This window comes from Polyodon spathula, chromosome 2 (assembly GCF_017654505.1).
Source record: "Polyodon spathula isolate WHYD16114869_AA chromosome 2, ASM1765450v1, whole genome shotgun sequence".
Lineage (NCBI taxonomy): Eukaryota > Metazoa > Chordata > Actinopteri > Acipenseriformes > Polyodontidae > Polyodon > Polyodon spathula.
Genome location: NC_054535.1, coordinates 33,946,242 through 33,963,800, shown reverse-complemented (window position 1 = coordinate 33,963,800; position 17,559 = coordinate 33,946,242). Strand labels below are relative to the sequence as shown.

The following is a 17,559-nucleotide window of genomic DNA, read 5'->3' as shown; positions in this document are numbered from 1 at the left end:
TGAATCAAAACAAAGTCTTCAATATTTAGCAGAAAAGTCACTGTTTGATAAATATGTATTGGTTGTTGAGTAGGATCAGCAGAAAACATGACAGTTCTTAAGAGGTAATGCTAAAATAAGCAATTGCTCAAACACATGATATAAGCAAAGCTAAGAACTGTTTCCTATACTCAATGTAGCTAGTTTCCTTTAAGTACTGTTATTAAATGAATACAGCTATAGTAACTCCTATTAACTTGGAACTGACCAGAACTGAAAAAATGAATTAACTACCATGTTTTTTTTTTTTTTTTTTACTTCCAAGGTGGTACAACTCCAGCTCAGTGGGAAGACATAACAGGAACTACACCTTTAACATTTGTCAATGAATGCGTTTCCTTTACTACAAATGTATCAGCAAGGTAATACACAAATTTGGGTGGAACTGATATTAAAGTAAATCTTGTCATCTTCACTTCCATCCAGTTGTAGTGAGTCCACAAGCCTTGAATGACTTTTTCACATGCTCCACATTTAATATATATATATATATATATATATATATATATATATATATATATATATATATATATATATATATATATATATATATATATATTATTATTATTATTATTATTTATTATTATTAACCTGCTGTTTAAAAGAGACCCGGCGTGAATTTACAGTTCTTACCTGTAGCCCCAGCACCTGCTATTTGAGACCAGGCAATTATTGGAAGTTTTACAGTATGTGCTTTTATGGTCACAACTCACCAAATGATCATTTAAAAAAAAAATGACTTTGTATTTCTCTTCCAAGGTTCTGGCTTGTAGATTGTCGGCAGATCCAGGAGTCAGTTAACTTTGCCACACAAATGTACAGAGAGATAATCTGTGTACCCTATATGGCCAAATTTGTCATTTTTGCCAAATCACATCACCCTATTGAAGCTCGGTTGAGGTGCTTCTGCATGACAGATGACAAAGTGGACAAGACCCTGGAGCAGCAGGAGAACTTCACTGAGGTGGCAAGAAGCAGGGATGTGGAGGTGAGCGGCTTTTAAAAATCTGCATGAACTGTCACAATTTTGTTTTAAATACTCTTAAAGGAATTCCCTTAAATGTTTATTGTCTTATGTGATGCTTAGATAATTATTTACATCCTTTACCAGCTCATTTCCATTTCAGTCAAGGGTGCTGCTTGTGCAAACACTCCTAACAGTTTGAACAGTCGACTAGAAGTATGTAACTGTTGGAAAAAGAAAAAGCAATGTCTATCACAATAACAAAGATTACCTGCAGACCTGTAGTGGTCATTTATTTAACCATCTCGCTAACCAAGCATGGTTAGAAATCATCAAAACAGAACCAAATAATTGGAAATAATGGAAACAGAATGCTATATTGAAAAAATAAATCCCTGTAATCTTCATGTACATATGTAAGTATGAGCAAAAACAATATGTTCCTATAATATTCTATACATGTCCATACTTCATGATGCTTCCTAGTTGGCAGCTTCATTTAAAAACAAACTACCTTCATTATTACTCTTGCTACAGTAAGCACAGATAGGGACATTCAACCGAACAAGGACGAGAACTCAGAAACAATGAGGTTCAGACCAGTAACAGAAGAATTGAAGGAGGCGGTTTTAAAAGAGCAAGAAAATGAAATTACAAGGGGAAAAAAAACAATGGCTGATACAAACTTCTCAGTCGTATTTGAGTTCAGTGGGAGAAACAAGACCTTTTGAATTTAATCTTGCTATTAAAAAAAGAAAAATGTGGAAGACTTTGCACAATGTCTTTGCATGAATTTATTATTTATTCTCTGTTGTAATGTGCTGGTTGCAGAAGGAGTGACAATGGTGGAGGTTTGTTTTTAAATGTTGTCATTTTTCAATGCTTTAAGAAACATAGAATATATATATATATATATATATATATATATATATATATATATATATATATATATATATTATATATACATGCAGTATGGGCCAGAATATATTATTATCACACAATAATAACACAATAATACATATCTGTATCGTGGCTGAGCCATTACTGCCCAAAACCAGCTCAGGATAAATACTGTGTTATAATTAGAGCTTATTTTCAGTTTTAACTAATACAAGCCAATAAAAACAACCCTGATACAAAAAAGATAAAATCAGTGTATAGCTAAGGTAACTGTATGGCTCCGTGTTCGGCAGGACAGTTTGCAATAGTTCAGGCTTTTGAAATCATAGTGCAATGCGTTCTGCTAAGCGTATTCCTGCTTCTCTTAAATGTAAGAATGGTACCTGAGAGTCAAATGTACCAGAATGTATTGGGAATTTAAAAGCCTGAACTATCACAAACTGTCCTGCCGAACACAGAGCCATATGGTCACCTTATGTATCGCCAATAAACACCGGAAAAACACTGGAAATGGTTACTCATTTCACGTTGACTTCACCCCTTTCCCATTAACATAAACTAACTTTCCCAGTGCTGTTGGGCGTTGTCCCTCCTTCTTGACTTGTATCGATCATTGATTCATTCTGAATACTGAAAACCCACCCCAACTACTGAGTGGCAGCAAATTCTGATATTTCTATTGGAGTCTCAGCTTGCAAGATTTAAAATGAAATTACAATTAGCTTGTTCGCAGGATTTAAACCTATATTACTGTTAGATAAGGAGAATTAAAACAGAATTGCAAATTGTGGTGGAATATAAAAAAAATGCCTTGACACACAAAAGCCCCAGAAGAATGTGCCCGTGACTATAAGGATTTTATTGTGGAAGACAGGCAAGGTAAGCAAGGTGCAACTAAAGTGTTCAAGTTCTGCCGAGTTACTGCTATACATATTCATAAAAGATGGTGGTTGTTTCCGGGCATTAAAAAATATATTGGGCAATATTTAACACATGATTTATAAAACTACTGCCAGGTTATTTCAATGGCCAGTAACAGTTTTAGATGTCACAGATTGTTACCGAGAGATTGTATCTAACCAATTGTCAGAGGTATGCAAATGAGCTGTGTCCCTTACTTAAGACATCAGTGGCATGCGTTGTCTGTTTCCACCATCACATTATGGCTATGAGAAATGTCTGACAGGTTGCTCGAACTATCAAGACGTCAGGTTAAAAAAAGTACAAATAAATTGCATGCACACAAATATTTATAGTGCTCGGTTTATTTTAAATGTATAAATCATTGCACTGAAATAGCATTAGTGTATTCTCGGTACACATTCCATCAGCCTATATCTGCATGTTAGGCATGTACAGCTCTGGCCAAAGATTTCATAAAATCGAATGAAACCTGCTGAATAATGTAACATAATGAATTACTGCTACTTTGTAATTTTTCATATTTTTCATATACATTTTGAATTAAAAAATGAAATCCTGTAATACTATTATGGCTTCGGGTAGACGTTTGCAGTATCATTTTGTAATTTCTTTGATTACATGATGTTAAAAAATTAAAATGATGGTCACATCGTGTTTTTTTTTTTTTTTTATTATTTCTTAATCCTAAAATTCTAGTGATGCAAAATTTTTAACCGTAGCTGTACAGCACAGTAGTAAAATCAAATGAATATCCTAGCACACTTTCTTTTTACTTTGGCCTACAGACTACCAGTAACACAAAACAAATTATGCTACTTCATTACTGTACTGTACAATGCTAAAAAAAAAAAAAAAAAAAAACTTAACCCCCCCGCCCCACCACCCCAAAAAACATGGTTAAATTGAAACGAAATGGTTTTAGCACATTTTCTTTTACCGTAGCCTTTATTACATAAAAAGATCATGGTGCCGCATTAAAATATTATGATACTATACAGTATCATTCATATACAATCATTTATAATTGTACATAGACAACTGTGCAGTGTACGGGTAGCTACAAGTAACACATAGCATACCTACTGTTTTTGTTTTCTTTTTGCAGGAGTCAAACTTTCTTTTCTTTGCGAAAAGCAATTAAACACTTCAAACTCAGAATATTGTCGTCCACATCGTGAATTTTGAACCAGTGGAGTCCAGCAGTATTTATAAAAGCTTCTTGCCCTTTTCCAACCGATCGATCTCAGTTTGTTTAAACTGTAGAGTGTGTTTATATGCCCTCTTTTAATCATGTTCTTAATTTTAGCGATTTAGTAGCTGCTTGTATCTGTTGTTGGGTTTATTTTTATCAGTGTAACAGTGCTTTTCTTTGTTGCTGACAAATAGCATTGGGGCTTGGGTCATCCTCAGATTCAGTAAATATAAATGCCTCTTTTTGTTTCACATTAACTTGTGTTACTATATGCACCTAACTTCTCCAAAAACATATGGAAATATTAGGTATATTTCTATATTCATGGTAACAGTGTAGCACATATATTGTTGAAAATACTAAAACTGTGGTTTTAATGATTTGTTTTAATGTAGTCATTTCAACCAAGTTAGGAATATTCACAGTGCGCTACTTTTATGCAGAGCAAAAAGGCTGGGACAGCCAAACTCCTTTTTTTTTTTTTTTAATGAACATTGAGCACATGCAGTAGAATGAGCATAGATTAGAAGGAAGTGCATTTACGTGACTCTTAGATTTTTTTTTTTTTTTTTTTTTAAATAATGCTGACAAAAAAAGTCTGTAATTTTGACGAGACAAACGTGTCTTCATAATGTGTAAGTTGTTTAGTTAGTATTTATTTCACATTAGAAAGCTGTTTCAGTTAATGGTGGATTTGAAGGCGATGCTTGGTGTTGGTAGATGTATTATATATTAATTTATAAACACACCCGTAATAAAAGAAAAGAGATAAAGGGGGAACATGCAGACTGCATACATATCTTATAATCATATATCACAAGGTTAAAGCTGTTTTTTGTGTTGCTCAGTAGTAGCACAACATGTGATTGTGTAAAAGTTGTTTTTTGCAAGAACAGCGTAACCTAATTTTGGGAATTGTTTGGGGACCACCTGGAGTTTACGCATGGACCACAAGTATGGACCACAAGAGCTCAGTGGACCACAGGTTGGGAACCACTGCTCTAATACATACTGCATTTATTGTATTTATGTAGGTGTTGGAAGGAAAACCCATCTATGCTGACTGCTTTGGGAACTTGGTGCCACTGACAAAGAGTGGTCAACATCATCTGTTCAGTTTCTATGCCTTCAAAGAAAACAGACTTGCTCTTTTCATCAAGGTAACGCAATGTAGTTTTTTTGTATCAAGTTAACTGAACATTGCAGAAAGCTGTGAGATTTGGTGAAACAATAGAACTGCCTACATTTCTGTTTTCAAAAGCTAGGTTAAAGTGATGTACATGGCTTGCCAATTTATTCCCTGTGTCTGTTATGAATAACAGTATGCATTTATTGATTTTCTAGGTTCGAGACAGCACTCAGGAGCCCTGTGGTCGATTGTCCTTTATGAAGGAACCAAGATCCTACAGAGGTTTAGCACACCATGCCATTTGTAACCTAAATATAACATTGCCTGCTTACTCCAAGGTAAGAAATACACTAAAAAGTATACTTTTAAATTCTTGTTCTTTTCATTTGTAAGAAGTTAGTGGTTTTTTTATGCAATATTTCCTTGTTAAATAGGGTTAGAGAACTGAAGGTTTCCTGAATTAGCCAGAGGGTTATCATGCTCTACAAGTGAAGATTATGGCAAGCCAAACTAACCTCTGTATTGGATTTCGATAGTTTGTTCAGCCAATCAGAATACAATATTTTTCCCGAAGCATGTGTCCACCTATAGCCAGTCATATCAGTACATCTGCTTCACAAGGAATCGTCAGTTGAGCTGTGCAAACATCCAACTCCACTTGTTGCAAAAACACAAAGCTTAAGAGGATAGGGGTTACTATCAAATGCTCAATAGCACATAATTTTGAAATACTAAAAGAAACTTAATACATTCTGTGGCAAATGTTTCCGCTAGGTGTTATTCTCCTTTTCTTCAAAATAGTGCCATGGGATTTTAAATGCCCACAGAGTAGAACATAGCTTAACATGTAAAGGACTGTATGTACTACAGCACAGCCCCCCCCCCAAAAAAAAAACTGCTCCCTGTAGCTCCTACTATTAAGTGGAGAGTCCCAACCCATGCACAAACAAGGACCAACTCCGTTGAACTTCTGAGACCTGACAAGATCAGAATCCACGTTTCATGATTGCACTTTTATTGTTTTCAGAATGTTTTTACAAAACAATACAAATTCCAGTTTATACTGACCTAGGATCAATCTGCATGATCAATCTGCTCTGCATGCTACCTATTTCATTTCCCTCTTACATTTAATATCTGATACCTTCATTTCTAAAACTGCCTGAGCAATACAGAATATATATTAATTCTTCCTCGTGCTGTGGCAGCCTTCTCTGATAACTCTTTGCTTTGCCTACTCTTTCCTCTGCACTGCTTCTTGGGACTGAAAGGAATCTGATTCGGATCAGGAACAAGAGGAAGAGGTAATCCAAGTACAAATAACTCCAGTATGTGACTAACATATACTTTTTATTATAATTATTTAGAACCGTTTAAAGAAACCATTCCTTTTTCAGTGGAAGGCTTCAACTCTGAAGTATCAGAAGAGATTATATTAAAATGTCAATGCTGAGTTTTTATTGGCTACCCATAGTTATAAATCAAGGCAACTGGGGTAGGCAACCATTGCATTTTCTTCCCATTACATTCCTATAATGTGTTCAAGTTATGTCAACAGGCTCAATTAAGTATTTAAGGAACTTGTTGAAATAAAGTCCTGCAATTGAATGGACAGGAAGAGCCAAGGTTACGTGACCATGCCTCCGTTACGTCTGAGATAATGTATGGTTAGGGTTAGGATATTTATAGACCTCAAGTTTGGCATACAGTGTAGAAAGCTACCAACTGAAAACTGGCATGCAGTGCTCAAAAATTCAAACCCAAGCTAAATGTTCCTCATCCTATTTATAAGTTATCTTGTTACTTCAAGCATCTCTCTCCCCCACCTTTTTTAAAAGAAAGCATCTGTCATTCCCATCTACTGTATACTGTCAGCCTTGCTCTACAACTTATATTGAAACTCCAGTACATATACCTTATCCCAGATAAATTACCAGACTGTAGAATAGAGGTACTGCAGAAAAGCTCAGGACAAAACCATGTTGTTTGTAGGAAGAGACTTTTGGACAGTGTTCGGGTCAGTGTTATCATTTATCATCCACGAGTGTGCTGTCATGCTGGGTTGCACATCTGAAGCTAGCACATTTGAAATGTATTTGCTTTTTTTGAAACTCTTGAGTTGACTTGAGAAACTAATTGCTCTGAATTATGCTGTGCTAACAGGCCCTTTTAAAGAGTAACTAGCAGGGTTCCGAAAAATATAACATTACACGTCCCCACATGTTGCTACACATGTTTAAATAATGTACCGGTAATTTTTCTTTTCATTGTTAACATCCTGACAACGTTTTACACTTAGAACTTTAAAGTCTGTTTCAAAGCTCTTTTCAAAGTGGCCACTCCAGTGCACTGGGGTTTGAGATCTGCTTTCAACCAGTTGCATATTTCAAATTAGCTATACTATTTTATAAGTAACTTGAACTCTGCAACTGTTTAAGAGTTGAAAACAATTAAAAAGGTCTAATTAAGCACATTATCATTTCAATTATGCATGTAGTTAAGTAATCGAGAGCTCAGTTGAAATGAAAACCAGAAGACAGAGGGGGCCCTCTGGACCAGGGTTGAAACCCACTGCTCTAAATCACTACATGAAGAGTGATTAAAAAAAAAAACATAACAAGGGCTCTAGCTTTTCTGTTTCATACCACATCATGGATTTGTTTTGCTGTGTTACCTGTTTCACAATGGGTAATAATTCTTACGCTGATTATTGCATTAAGCTTTACTGCCACATCCTACAAGAGATGTGATCAGTTTTTTTGGAAAACCTCATTCCAGACATTTATATAGATTTTTTGGTAAATGTAACTCTCAGGTTTTTATAGACGTTTCTATTCAGAAAAAGGTAATATATAAATTCTTATTCCAGCATTGCATTTTTTAGTTTTTTACAGATAGTTTTAATGATTGCATTATCTGGAGTAACATATATTTGATGTGTAAAATATATTTGAATTACTGACACATTGTAAAAATAATCTCTGTGTTAGTGATACAGTTAAACAGTAAATAGACTATTTTAAGTAATGCAGCAGGAAGAGTAAAATGGTATTATTCAACATTAATACCAAAACACTGGAAAATATAAAACAATACTGGAATATGATCTCCTACAATTAAGTATGTCTACATTTTAAGCTGGTTTTATCAATATTCTATAAGTATGGGGCTACAAAATATGAAATATTGTTTAAATAACAAAGACACCAATTTACCATTTACCAGTAAAGGTGGTACACCATGTATTGTGCTTGTCTGGGCATGCACAAATTAATTTAGCTCAGAAAACAAGGAAATGCCCATCTGAAAGGTTTGGCCCTTAAAGTTATTTTTAATATATTTTTTTTTCACAATTCAGCAAATGTATGTGACTTGAAAATTGTAAATGTATATGATTTTGTCGGCGAACTACAGTTTATGTTGATCGTAGTGACTTGTACAGTAGTCAGTCCCACCACTGAGGTGTACCATTTTCAGACGTTACACTGGTCAAGTTCTGGTACATGTACCACATTCTGACAATGTACCACTTTCTGGCCTTATAGGGGTACTAATTTATTTATATATTCTTTAAATTGAGATTGGCACAACACAAATAATGAAAGAGACATACTTGTAGGCCTAGAACAGAACAAACACCCTAATACAGCTGCTTTACCTTATATTCACCCCCACTTTTTTTTTTTTTTTTTTTTCACAGACAAGCAGGACACCTGAGAAATGTAAGACATCTTTTTAAATTATTGTATGGAGGATCATTTCTGAGAGATAAAATCTACTTACCATGTTTTGTAATTACTAACATAAATTCCTTCACTAAAATACCGTATTTTAATGTTAATGTTAGATTATAGTCATGTGATGTAGTACACTATTAGATAGGTATTTCTGATTTAATGAACTAATTGAATACAAAGATTATCACCCTAGCATTCATTTTCCTTCAACATCCCTAGTAGCCTCGCCATGGCTGATGCGCTTTTTTCAAAGCCCTTTAGTTTTGTATGTTTGTCTTGTCCATACCTCTTCAAGCAAAGGTTATGCCAGTTCTGTGGCATAATACTGTCACTTCACATCTTTGAAATAAATGGCAGTATCTTCTTTTAAGTTAACGTTTTAATATTATTAAAAGGGATACTGTCTCTATGCACATATTTATACAACCATTCCATAATGTGGTGAAGTACAACAGAAAAAAAAAAAAAAATCTGAAACTGTTTTGACAATCTGTTTTTTATTTACTCTTTATCCCCCAAGATTATTTTCATATATTAATTTACATTACTAATATATATTAGTACACATGAAAAAAAAAAAATCATTTTGCATATTTGGTTCAATTTAGAAAAACATTTTAAAGAATTATTCCTTTCTTTATTATTATGTGATTAAATTATCTTCAACAATTGTTAATCTTTTCTATAACAAGATGTCTAACAACTCACCACAGTATGTGATTCCAATATTTAAATCATTCCAGACAATAATTACTCTTACACTTATCTGTAAGAGATGCATCTTTTTCATTTGGGATTTAAAACTGGAATTAAATGTTTATTGTTTTAACATAAAGGTCATTTATTTTTCACCTGAGGTTGCATACCTAGCATTTGAAGCACCATTGCTTTGCATGGAAATAACTTGGCTTACATGTACTGTCTGTATGTTCAGTGTGAGTGTTCTTTTGACTTTTGGTTTGCTAAACATTATACTCTGAATTATTTTGATTCACTTATAATTTTATTCACAGTAATTCCTTTTTGTGTTTTAAATTTACTTTTTTTTTTTTTTTTGGGCTCTGTGTTTTATTTTACTTGTCAGAACAACAAGGATGCTCCAAGGAAAGGACCATACCTCTTTTTTAAAATTAATTACATTTTTTTCTACATGTAGGCTAAACATTCATTTAGTTGAAATGCCAGTTTGCAGTTGATTCAGATTAATGTAGATTTCGTAATATTAGATGCACAAAACATTTTGTTTTTCACCTGCATTCTGCACAGACATTGAAAGGCACTTAAAATGTTGTTCTGACAGTGTGCTAGTACTGGCTTTCTTTTAGAGGAGAAAATGCTTTTGATTGTTTCTGATACCTTTTTTCTTGAGACCTGAATCTATTACATCTGAGCAATCTTGAGATGCCTAACTCTATGTGATCCCATATTGTTCCTGTTTCTTATGTTTGTTGATTTGTTGGTGTCCTGTTTTTTAAAATGATTTTTCTTGCTTTTTGTGTTCATGTACGTGTGGATGTGTAATGGTAAAATAAAAGTATATAAGCAAGTTATTTCCTGTCCATTTCCTTCCCATGTTTTTATTTCAGTTAGCTTTGCTTTGCTATTGCCCCCCCTCCCGAGACCCTGTGGATCCACCAGCCATTCCTATCTGTTTTTGTTGATATATTATTTCCTCCCTCGTTACCACTTGAACAAAGACTCTGTATTGTTCCAGTCCTGATTACATTTTTACAATCTCTGTTTTTGATTTCCATTTTACTTTTAATTGTTGACTGTTCACACCCAAGACGAAGAACAGACTGAGTCAACTGAAACCTCTGCCCTGAAAACACATTTGATTCGGGATGCCCCAGCACTGGCAAGCCCTGACTTGCTCTCTGAGGTGTCTGAGATGAAGCAAGACTTGATCAAAATGACAGCAATTTTAACAACAGACTCTACTGAGAAGACAATTCCCATAGAGGGAAGTGGACTCGAGAGGGGCGCAGAGGAGGAAACTGGAGAGCCTTTCGAAATTGTAGAAAAAGTCAAAGAGGACTTGGAGAAAGTGAGTGAAATTCTGAGAAGCGGGACATACAAAGATAAGCAAGAGATACAGAAGAAAGACAGTGCGGTCAAAGCAATCAAAGGAGAGGAAGAGTGGGTTCTACTTAGTGACAGTGAAATTGAAGAAGCCAAACGGGAAGCCCCAAAAGACGTGCATGAACCCAGCTTTCAGGAAACCAAAAATGACAGAGGCACATCCCAACCAAAAATTACCAATGACATAACGGGAATGGTTTCCTACCTGTCTGATGATCTTGATGGATACCTTGCTCGCCAACCTACTGTACCCACTAATCAGCTCCAAGAAATGTTTCAGGAACAGTTTGAAGAAGTGCTTGTGAAAAGAGAAACTGAAAAGAAATTTGACTATTCTTCACTAGAGGAAGTAAAAAAGTCTCCCGCTGAGATTAAGAAACCAGTGAGGAGAAAATTGAAGGAAAGAACAAGAATGTACAATGAGGAATCACAGGTTCAAGACTCTGGATCTGATATCTCTAGGTTTAGCTCAGAAGAGTCTTTAGATGGAGACTTGGTTTTGTCTACCCCAGCTGCCCCAGCTCCAGCCCAAGTGTCACCTGTGGTGGAGGAGACCCCTATTGGTTCAATAAAGGAAAAAGTAAAAGCTCTTCAAAAGAAAGTGGAAGAGGAGGAAAAGGGGCGCAAGCAAATAATTAGTAAAGTTCAGGGAAGTGAGGAAGTGATAGTCACAGAAGTTAAAAGAGAAATATCTAAAAAACAACCACCTCCTGTAGAATCTAGTACATCTGAAAGGCTAGAAGAGACCATGTCAGTCCGTGAACTAATGAGAGCTTTCCAGACAGGGCAGGATCCATCTAAGAGAAAGTCAGGGCTTTTTGAACACAAAGCTGTTCATTCATCAACAGAGCAAACCCATTCCGTTGATGTTACACAAGATACAAAATCCAATACAACAGAAACAGGTCATAAAGAGACAATACAAAAAACTGACAGTGACTCAAAACATATTCCCACTCATGATCAGACTGTTAGCCATTCAGTATCTTCACCTGTTGGTATGGCTGCACAGCTAGCCAAATATACCACAGTCTCACGCAAAGATGAATGTTTGTCCTCTAAAGCTTTACTCAGTGCTCTTGATGAGCAGTCACAGAAGCATGATAGCATAGTTGAATCCAAACACTACAGAGAAGTGGATTTGCAGATCAGCCCTGATAGGAAATCATCAACTGATTTCAGTGATGATATTAAAGCAGAGCTTGAGGATAATGATGAATACCAGCAGTTCAGAAAGACATCTGATACTGAGAGTCTCCATTTAGAAAAAGTAGTTACAAGCCCTGTTAAGCATGATCTTAATATTACTTTCCCTCCCGATTGTTCTAAAGAGGAGTTTCTACCAGACATAGCACTGCAAAATGGCACTTTAGAAGATAGCTCAGACAGCCTCAGACATGAGGGTGCTGCAGATTCCCCAAGTGTCAGCTTAGGTGATGGCACTCCACAGATAAGCTCCGAGGAAAGTTATAAACATGAAGGTTTGGCAGAGACTCCTGAAACAAGCCCTGAAAGCCTACCATTTTCACCAAAGCAGCAAATACTAGGAGTAAAGGAAATGGCACCTACATTATGCACAACAGATAATGATGTACAATACAGTCAAGACATATCTGTCACATATGAAAATACTGCTTCTGTCATACAATTGGAAGAACACGAATCAAAAGAAAAGTCTGAAATATTGGCTGCTGAATCTACTGTTGACTATGGCTTTGTTGCATTTGATCAGCAGCATTCTACTGAAATAGCTCTCCCCACATCACCCATTGAGGGTGTTGATGATCAGACTACAAGTGAGTCAACATCTGGCCTCAAAGGTTTCCAGGGGGGTGAGGCTGCAAAGAAAAAAGAAGCTTCTTCACCAGAAAAACAATACAAAATGCAGTCAGATTCAAGAAAAATCTCAGATACCATTGATAGCCTTTTGAACCCAGATGATGATGAGGACAAACTTGAAAGGGAAAGCCAAATGGTAGCCAATCCTAGTGGTTTGCCAATTGAAACAGGAACCACTAATAGTCATGAAGGCTTAGACCTGGCACTCTATCAGAAAGACACAGGAGACCATAGCCCATTGGCAGATGGTTCTTTGACCATCAGCCACAAGGATTCTTTGGAGGTTAATCCAGTACGGGAGGATAACTCTTCACACAAAACTCCTGATTCTATTGAGCCAAGTCCAACTAAGGAATCTCCATGTCGCGACTCACTGGAAAGTAGCCCAGTAGAACAAAAGATAATAGTGGAGCAATCACTTGGGTCTTCTTGGCAGCCTCTTCCAGCAAAGACAGATTTTCCTTCAGAAGCTGTGCGTAATAGGCTCCTCAGGGACCCTGAGGGCAGTGCGGACGATGACAGTTTGGAACAAACCTCCCAAATGGAAAGTTCAGGAAAGAGTCCTCTCTCACCTGACACCGATAGCTCTGAAGAGATAAGCTATGAAGTCACCCCCAAGACACCTGAAATGCAGTTTCTCTCAGGGCCTTTACCAACGGCTATCATGGAAGAAACTGAGGAAGTTGAAGAAGATGATTCATCAGATAGTAACGAGCCCCAAAAGCAGTTTACTCCAGAAGAAGACATGTTTAAAATGGCAGCCAAAATTAAAACATTTGATGAAATGGAACAAGAAGCTAAATGTAAAAGAGATATCAGAAAACAAACAGACACTTATATGGCCTCTGAAATGGAAGATGATAAACACATGCCTGTGGAAATAATCTCTCCGGGTAGTAGCTCTTCAGAAAGTGAGCCAGAGTTGACCAAATGTAACAAAGAGGCAGATTCATATCTTCGCGTAGAACCAATTATTACAGTCCAGCCTCCATCTCCTCTTCCACCAGGCATGGATGACAGCTCTAGCCCCGAAGAGACAGATCTGCAGCATGCAATTACCCAATCAGATCCTTCAGAAAGAGAAACAGGAATACCAGACTGTATTTCAGATGGTAAACCAACATTTCACTCATATTCTGAGACAATATCTACTCATACTAACACATCTTCTATAACGAGTCCAACAGCTGATCAAGTGTCAGACAGTTATCATATTCAATTAGTTGAATCTAGTGAAATGGAAAAAACTGAAGCACAGCATCCACAAGTACCATCTGATTTGGAATATCAACAGGAAGCAAAAGATTCTGAAAAAGTAACAAGCCCTTATGAAAATGCAGATTCCAAATTCCCTTCCACTACTGCTGATTTTCAGGAGGAGGCAAATAGAACCGATGAACAAAAGGAGGTACTTTCCAGTAAAACTATAAGAGAGGATGGTGAGGACAGTGATGAGGAAGATAAGCATTGCCCATATAGTTCCCACATGCCAGATATACTGGAAGAAGCAAATGCAACAGATGAAGTCAAGGAGGAACATGTTAGACGTTCTAGAGAATCGACAGGAGAGATTGATGAAGAATATAATTTAAACACAGACTTTGAACAACCCAATATGCAATTTGGACCGGAGATCTGTGTTTATGAGGACACTGGCATGGAAGAAATACAGGTTTCTGCTCACACTACCCAGTCCAAGGGGGTCACTGCAAGGACAGAATCTGACATAGATTCCTGGAGTGCAATGCGAGAGGATGATGATGCTTTTGAAGCCCGTGTGAAGGAAGAGGAGCAAAAGATATATAGTTTGATGGTTGACAAGCAGTCGCAGGACACAACCCCAGTTAGAACTCCTACTGAGGAGGGAACACCCACAAACGAGCAAAACCCTTTCTTATTCCAGGAAGGGAAACTGTTTGAAATGACCAGAAGTGGTGCCATTGATATGACCAAAAGGAGCTATGTTGATGAAAGTTTCCACTTTTTCCAGATAATTGAACAGCCTCTGGAGGAGGTTTGGTCAGATGAGGCCAGAGAAGATCCCATTGGTGGTGAGTCTTTTTCAGCAGAAGGTTCTACATGTGTCACTGTTTCTGATGATGTTCTATATGACTTAACAGTAGAGGCAGCAGAAGCACCTATTTCTGAATCTCCCTCTCAACAAGAGACAACCGAGGAAAATTTTCCAGCCACAAAACCTGAAACCAGGTCTAGAATCCCAATCAAAATGGGCATTTCTGCTTCTGCCAAATCCCAAAAGAAAGACTCTCCTCCCACTGAAATTGCAGAAGTAAAACATTTTCCACTCAAGGAACCAGTATGTGAGAGCCCTCCTGACATGGCTTCCATGGAACCATCCATAACAAATGTGCAGCTAGACTTTTCCACGGTTACTAGGTCTGTTTATTCTGAACAAGATAATGAGTCTTCTGACTCTTCCCCTGAGGACCAGCGGTCAGTAATTGAAATTCCTACTGCTGCAACAGAGATCATAACTGGTAGCGAACCAATATCTAAGATCCCTGTCAAGGCTACTTCCCCTGTAGCTCAACGAACAGCGCTTCTACCCAGTGACATGTCTTCTCCATCCAGCTCCCCTTCCACTAAGTGTAAGGAACAGCCCATTGAGGAGGAAACAAAGCCCAAATCCAAAATACCAGTAAAGTTAGGTGGCCTTAAATCTGAACCTGCCTCTGATTTCTCAGTAAAACGAGAGTCTCTCAAGGCTCCAGAAAGGAAATGCAAAATTCCAGTGAAACAAGATCAAAGAAGCAAGTCCGAGTCAGATGCCAGCAGCTCTGCAGAAGCCCGATCTAAGCATTCTTCCAAAACTGGAAGTTACTCTGAGACTGAACCTCAGGAAACAAAAGAAGAGGCTTCAAGTGGAACAGAAAGCCTTGATGTTACTAAACCCAAAACATTCCAATCGAGACTTCCTGTAAAGAGTAAACCTGGCCAGACATTCCAAATATCCACCCCTGACAAAGAGAACAAAGATCGATTCTTTGAACTTTACAAGAATTCCATAGAATTATTTGAGGAAATTAGTGATGAAGCCTCTAAGTTAGTTGAAAGGTTAACACAAGCAGAACTTGCACAAGAACAAGTTTCAGATGACGAAAGCAGTACCTTAGAAGCCTCAATTATTGAAAATGAGCCGTTGTCTGAATCACAGATGCCTCTTCCTGAAGACATCTTTGATATGAGACCCATCTGGGACGAGTCTGTTGAGACTCAGATCCAACGCATTCCTGATGAAAATGTCCACAATCAAAGAGAAGGTACCTCCCAGTTAATGGGATTCTCTGTGCTTCTTCACATTAGAATTTAATGCACCTCTTTAGTTCAGGCTTCTGTGATCGTTTATGTGGTCTTGTGAACTGTGTTGTGTTGTGGCTGTCTCTCTCCTATGATGTGTTCTAACAATCTCAAGATTGACCAATAGACTTGATAGGAAAATAGTGAAGCTGTTATTAGGATATATTATTCGTCTCTGTAAATTGCCTTGGATAAAGGCATCTGCTAAAAAGACAAATATTAATTATTATTAAATCAATCAAAGATCTGTTATTGTTTGGATTCCCCTGTCCGTCATATTATACGTAATAAGTTATTATGTAGTAATACATAGTAACTGATAATATTGACTAACAATTCCCAAAATGAACAGATCCTTCTGAAAAAAGCTGCAGGCTCAGATAACCAAATAAGAAAGAGGAACAAACTAAAAATTTTGAAGGCTTTCATGTTTGTACTTCTAGAAGTACAAGCTGATTGTAAATGTAGCAATTAATTTCCTTTATAAGTGAGCCAGCTTTCACATTATCCTTTGTTTGCTGTACAACTTCCATGGTTGTTTGCCAAAATGGTGCATTTTGCATTTTAAATCTGCACCATGTTTTCATTAGTTCAGCATAAATGTTAGATAAAATGAAATATACATGATTCTTTAAGTAGGAGTACATAGTTATAATCACATTAAGCAGAAAATGTGTATGGATGAGGCACTTTACACCTAGTATGAACAAAAACTGCCTTTTCAGTATCGGAGGCCCTCTTTATAATTCATCTACAGTAGGCTTTATCCAAAAGAGATAAAGTGACCATTTCCTGAGGGCCATTGAGGTGTAAGAGTCACATATGATGTTGATTAAAGTAGAACTTAGAAATTCTTACTTGTGACTGTTCTGTTTTGATAAAATCTAGATCCACAAGAGGACGAAGAAAGAAGTGAGGAAAGGTTGGCAATCATTGCTGACCACTTAGGCTTCAGTTGGACAGGTAAGTTGCATTTTAATAAAATAAGCCGTCTTGATATGGAACTGCAGCATTGCTCTTAATTTCTACTGTATATTTCTGCCTGGGCACTGGAATTGTTAACTGAATATGGCATGTCATTTTTGACAGGCTTTCTGATTGGAATAAACATATGAAAGCATGCCTTTCAATTTCTTTCTTTATTTTTTTGTATGAAGAAAGCAACATAAATGTATATATTATATATAATGTACAGGTACTGCTGGAATCATATAGCCCAAAAACTGTATTTTATCATCCAACCTTATTATGTCGTATAAAGAAAGCAAAATAATATTTACTACTTAAGCAATTATGTCACTCTTCAAGAGTATTGTACTGTAGTTGATATCAGCAGTGGTTTTTACTCAAACGAGTGAACTGCCATGTGTTTCTTTTGTGTTCTTTAAGTTCAAGTTAAAAATTCAGTTTCCAGTATCATAAGTGTTTTGAGTTT

At 36.6% G+C, this 17,559-nt stretch overlaps 1 protein-coding gene across 15 annotated transcripts in view; it reads left to right on the top strand.

The window, feature by feature from the left end:
* The window catches only part of LOC121295531 (ankyrin-2-like), a 239,531-nt gene that overhangs the window by 208,326 nt on the left and 13,646 nt on the right, over positions 1-17,559 (top strand). For 12 of the 15 annotated variants that reach the window (XM_041220297.1, XM_041220326.1, XM_041220318.1 and 9 more), the window contains 8 exons: positions 305-401; positions 799-1,027; positions 5,054-5,179; positions 5,364-5,486; positions 6,420-6,476; positions 8,849-8,870; positions 10,673-16,087; positions 17,013-17,087. In XM_041220297.1, coding sequence (XP_041076231.1) covers positions 305-401; positions 799-1,027; positions 5,054-5,179; positions 5,364-5,486; positions 6,420-6,476; positions 8,849-8,870; positions 10,673-16,087; positions 17,013-17,087 — 6,144 coding nt within the window. The remainder of the gene's footprint in view (positions 1-304; positions 402-798; positions 1,028-5,053; positions 5,180-5,363; positions 5,487-6,419; positions 6,477-8,848; positions 8,871-10,672; positions 16,088-17,012; positions 17,088-17,559) is intronic. The other 3 variants (XM_041220378.1, XM_041220368.1, XM_041220388.1) reach the window with 1 other exon arrangement.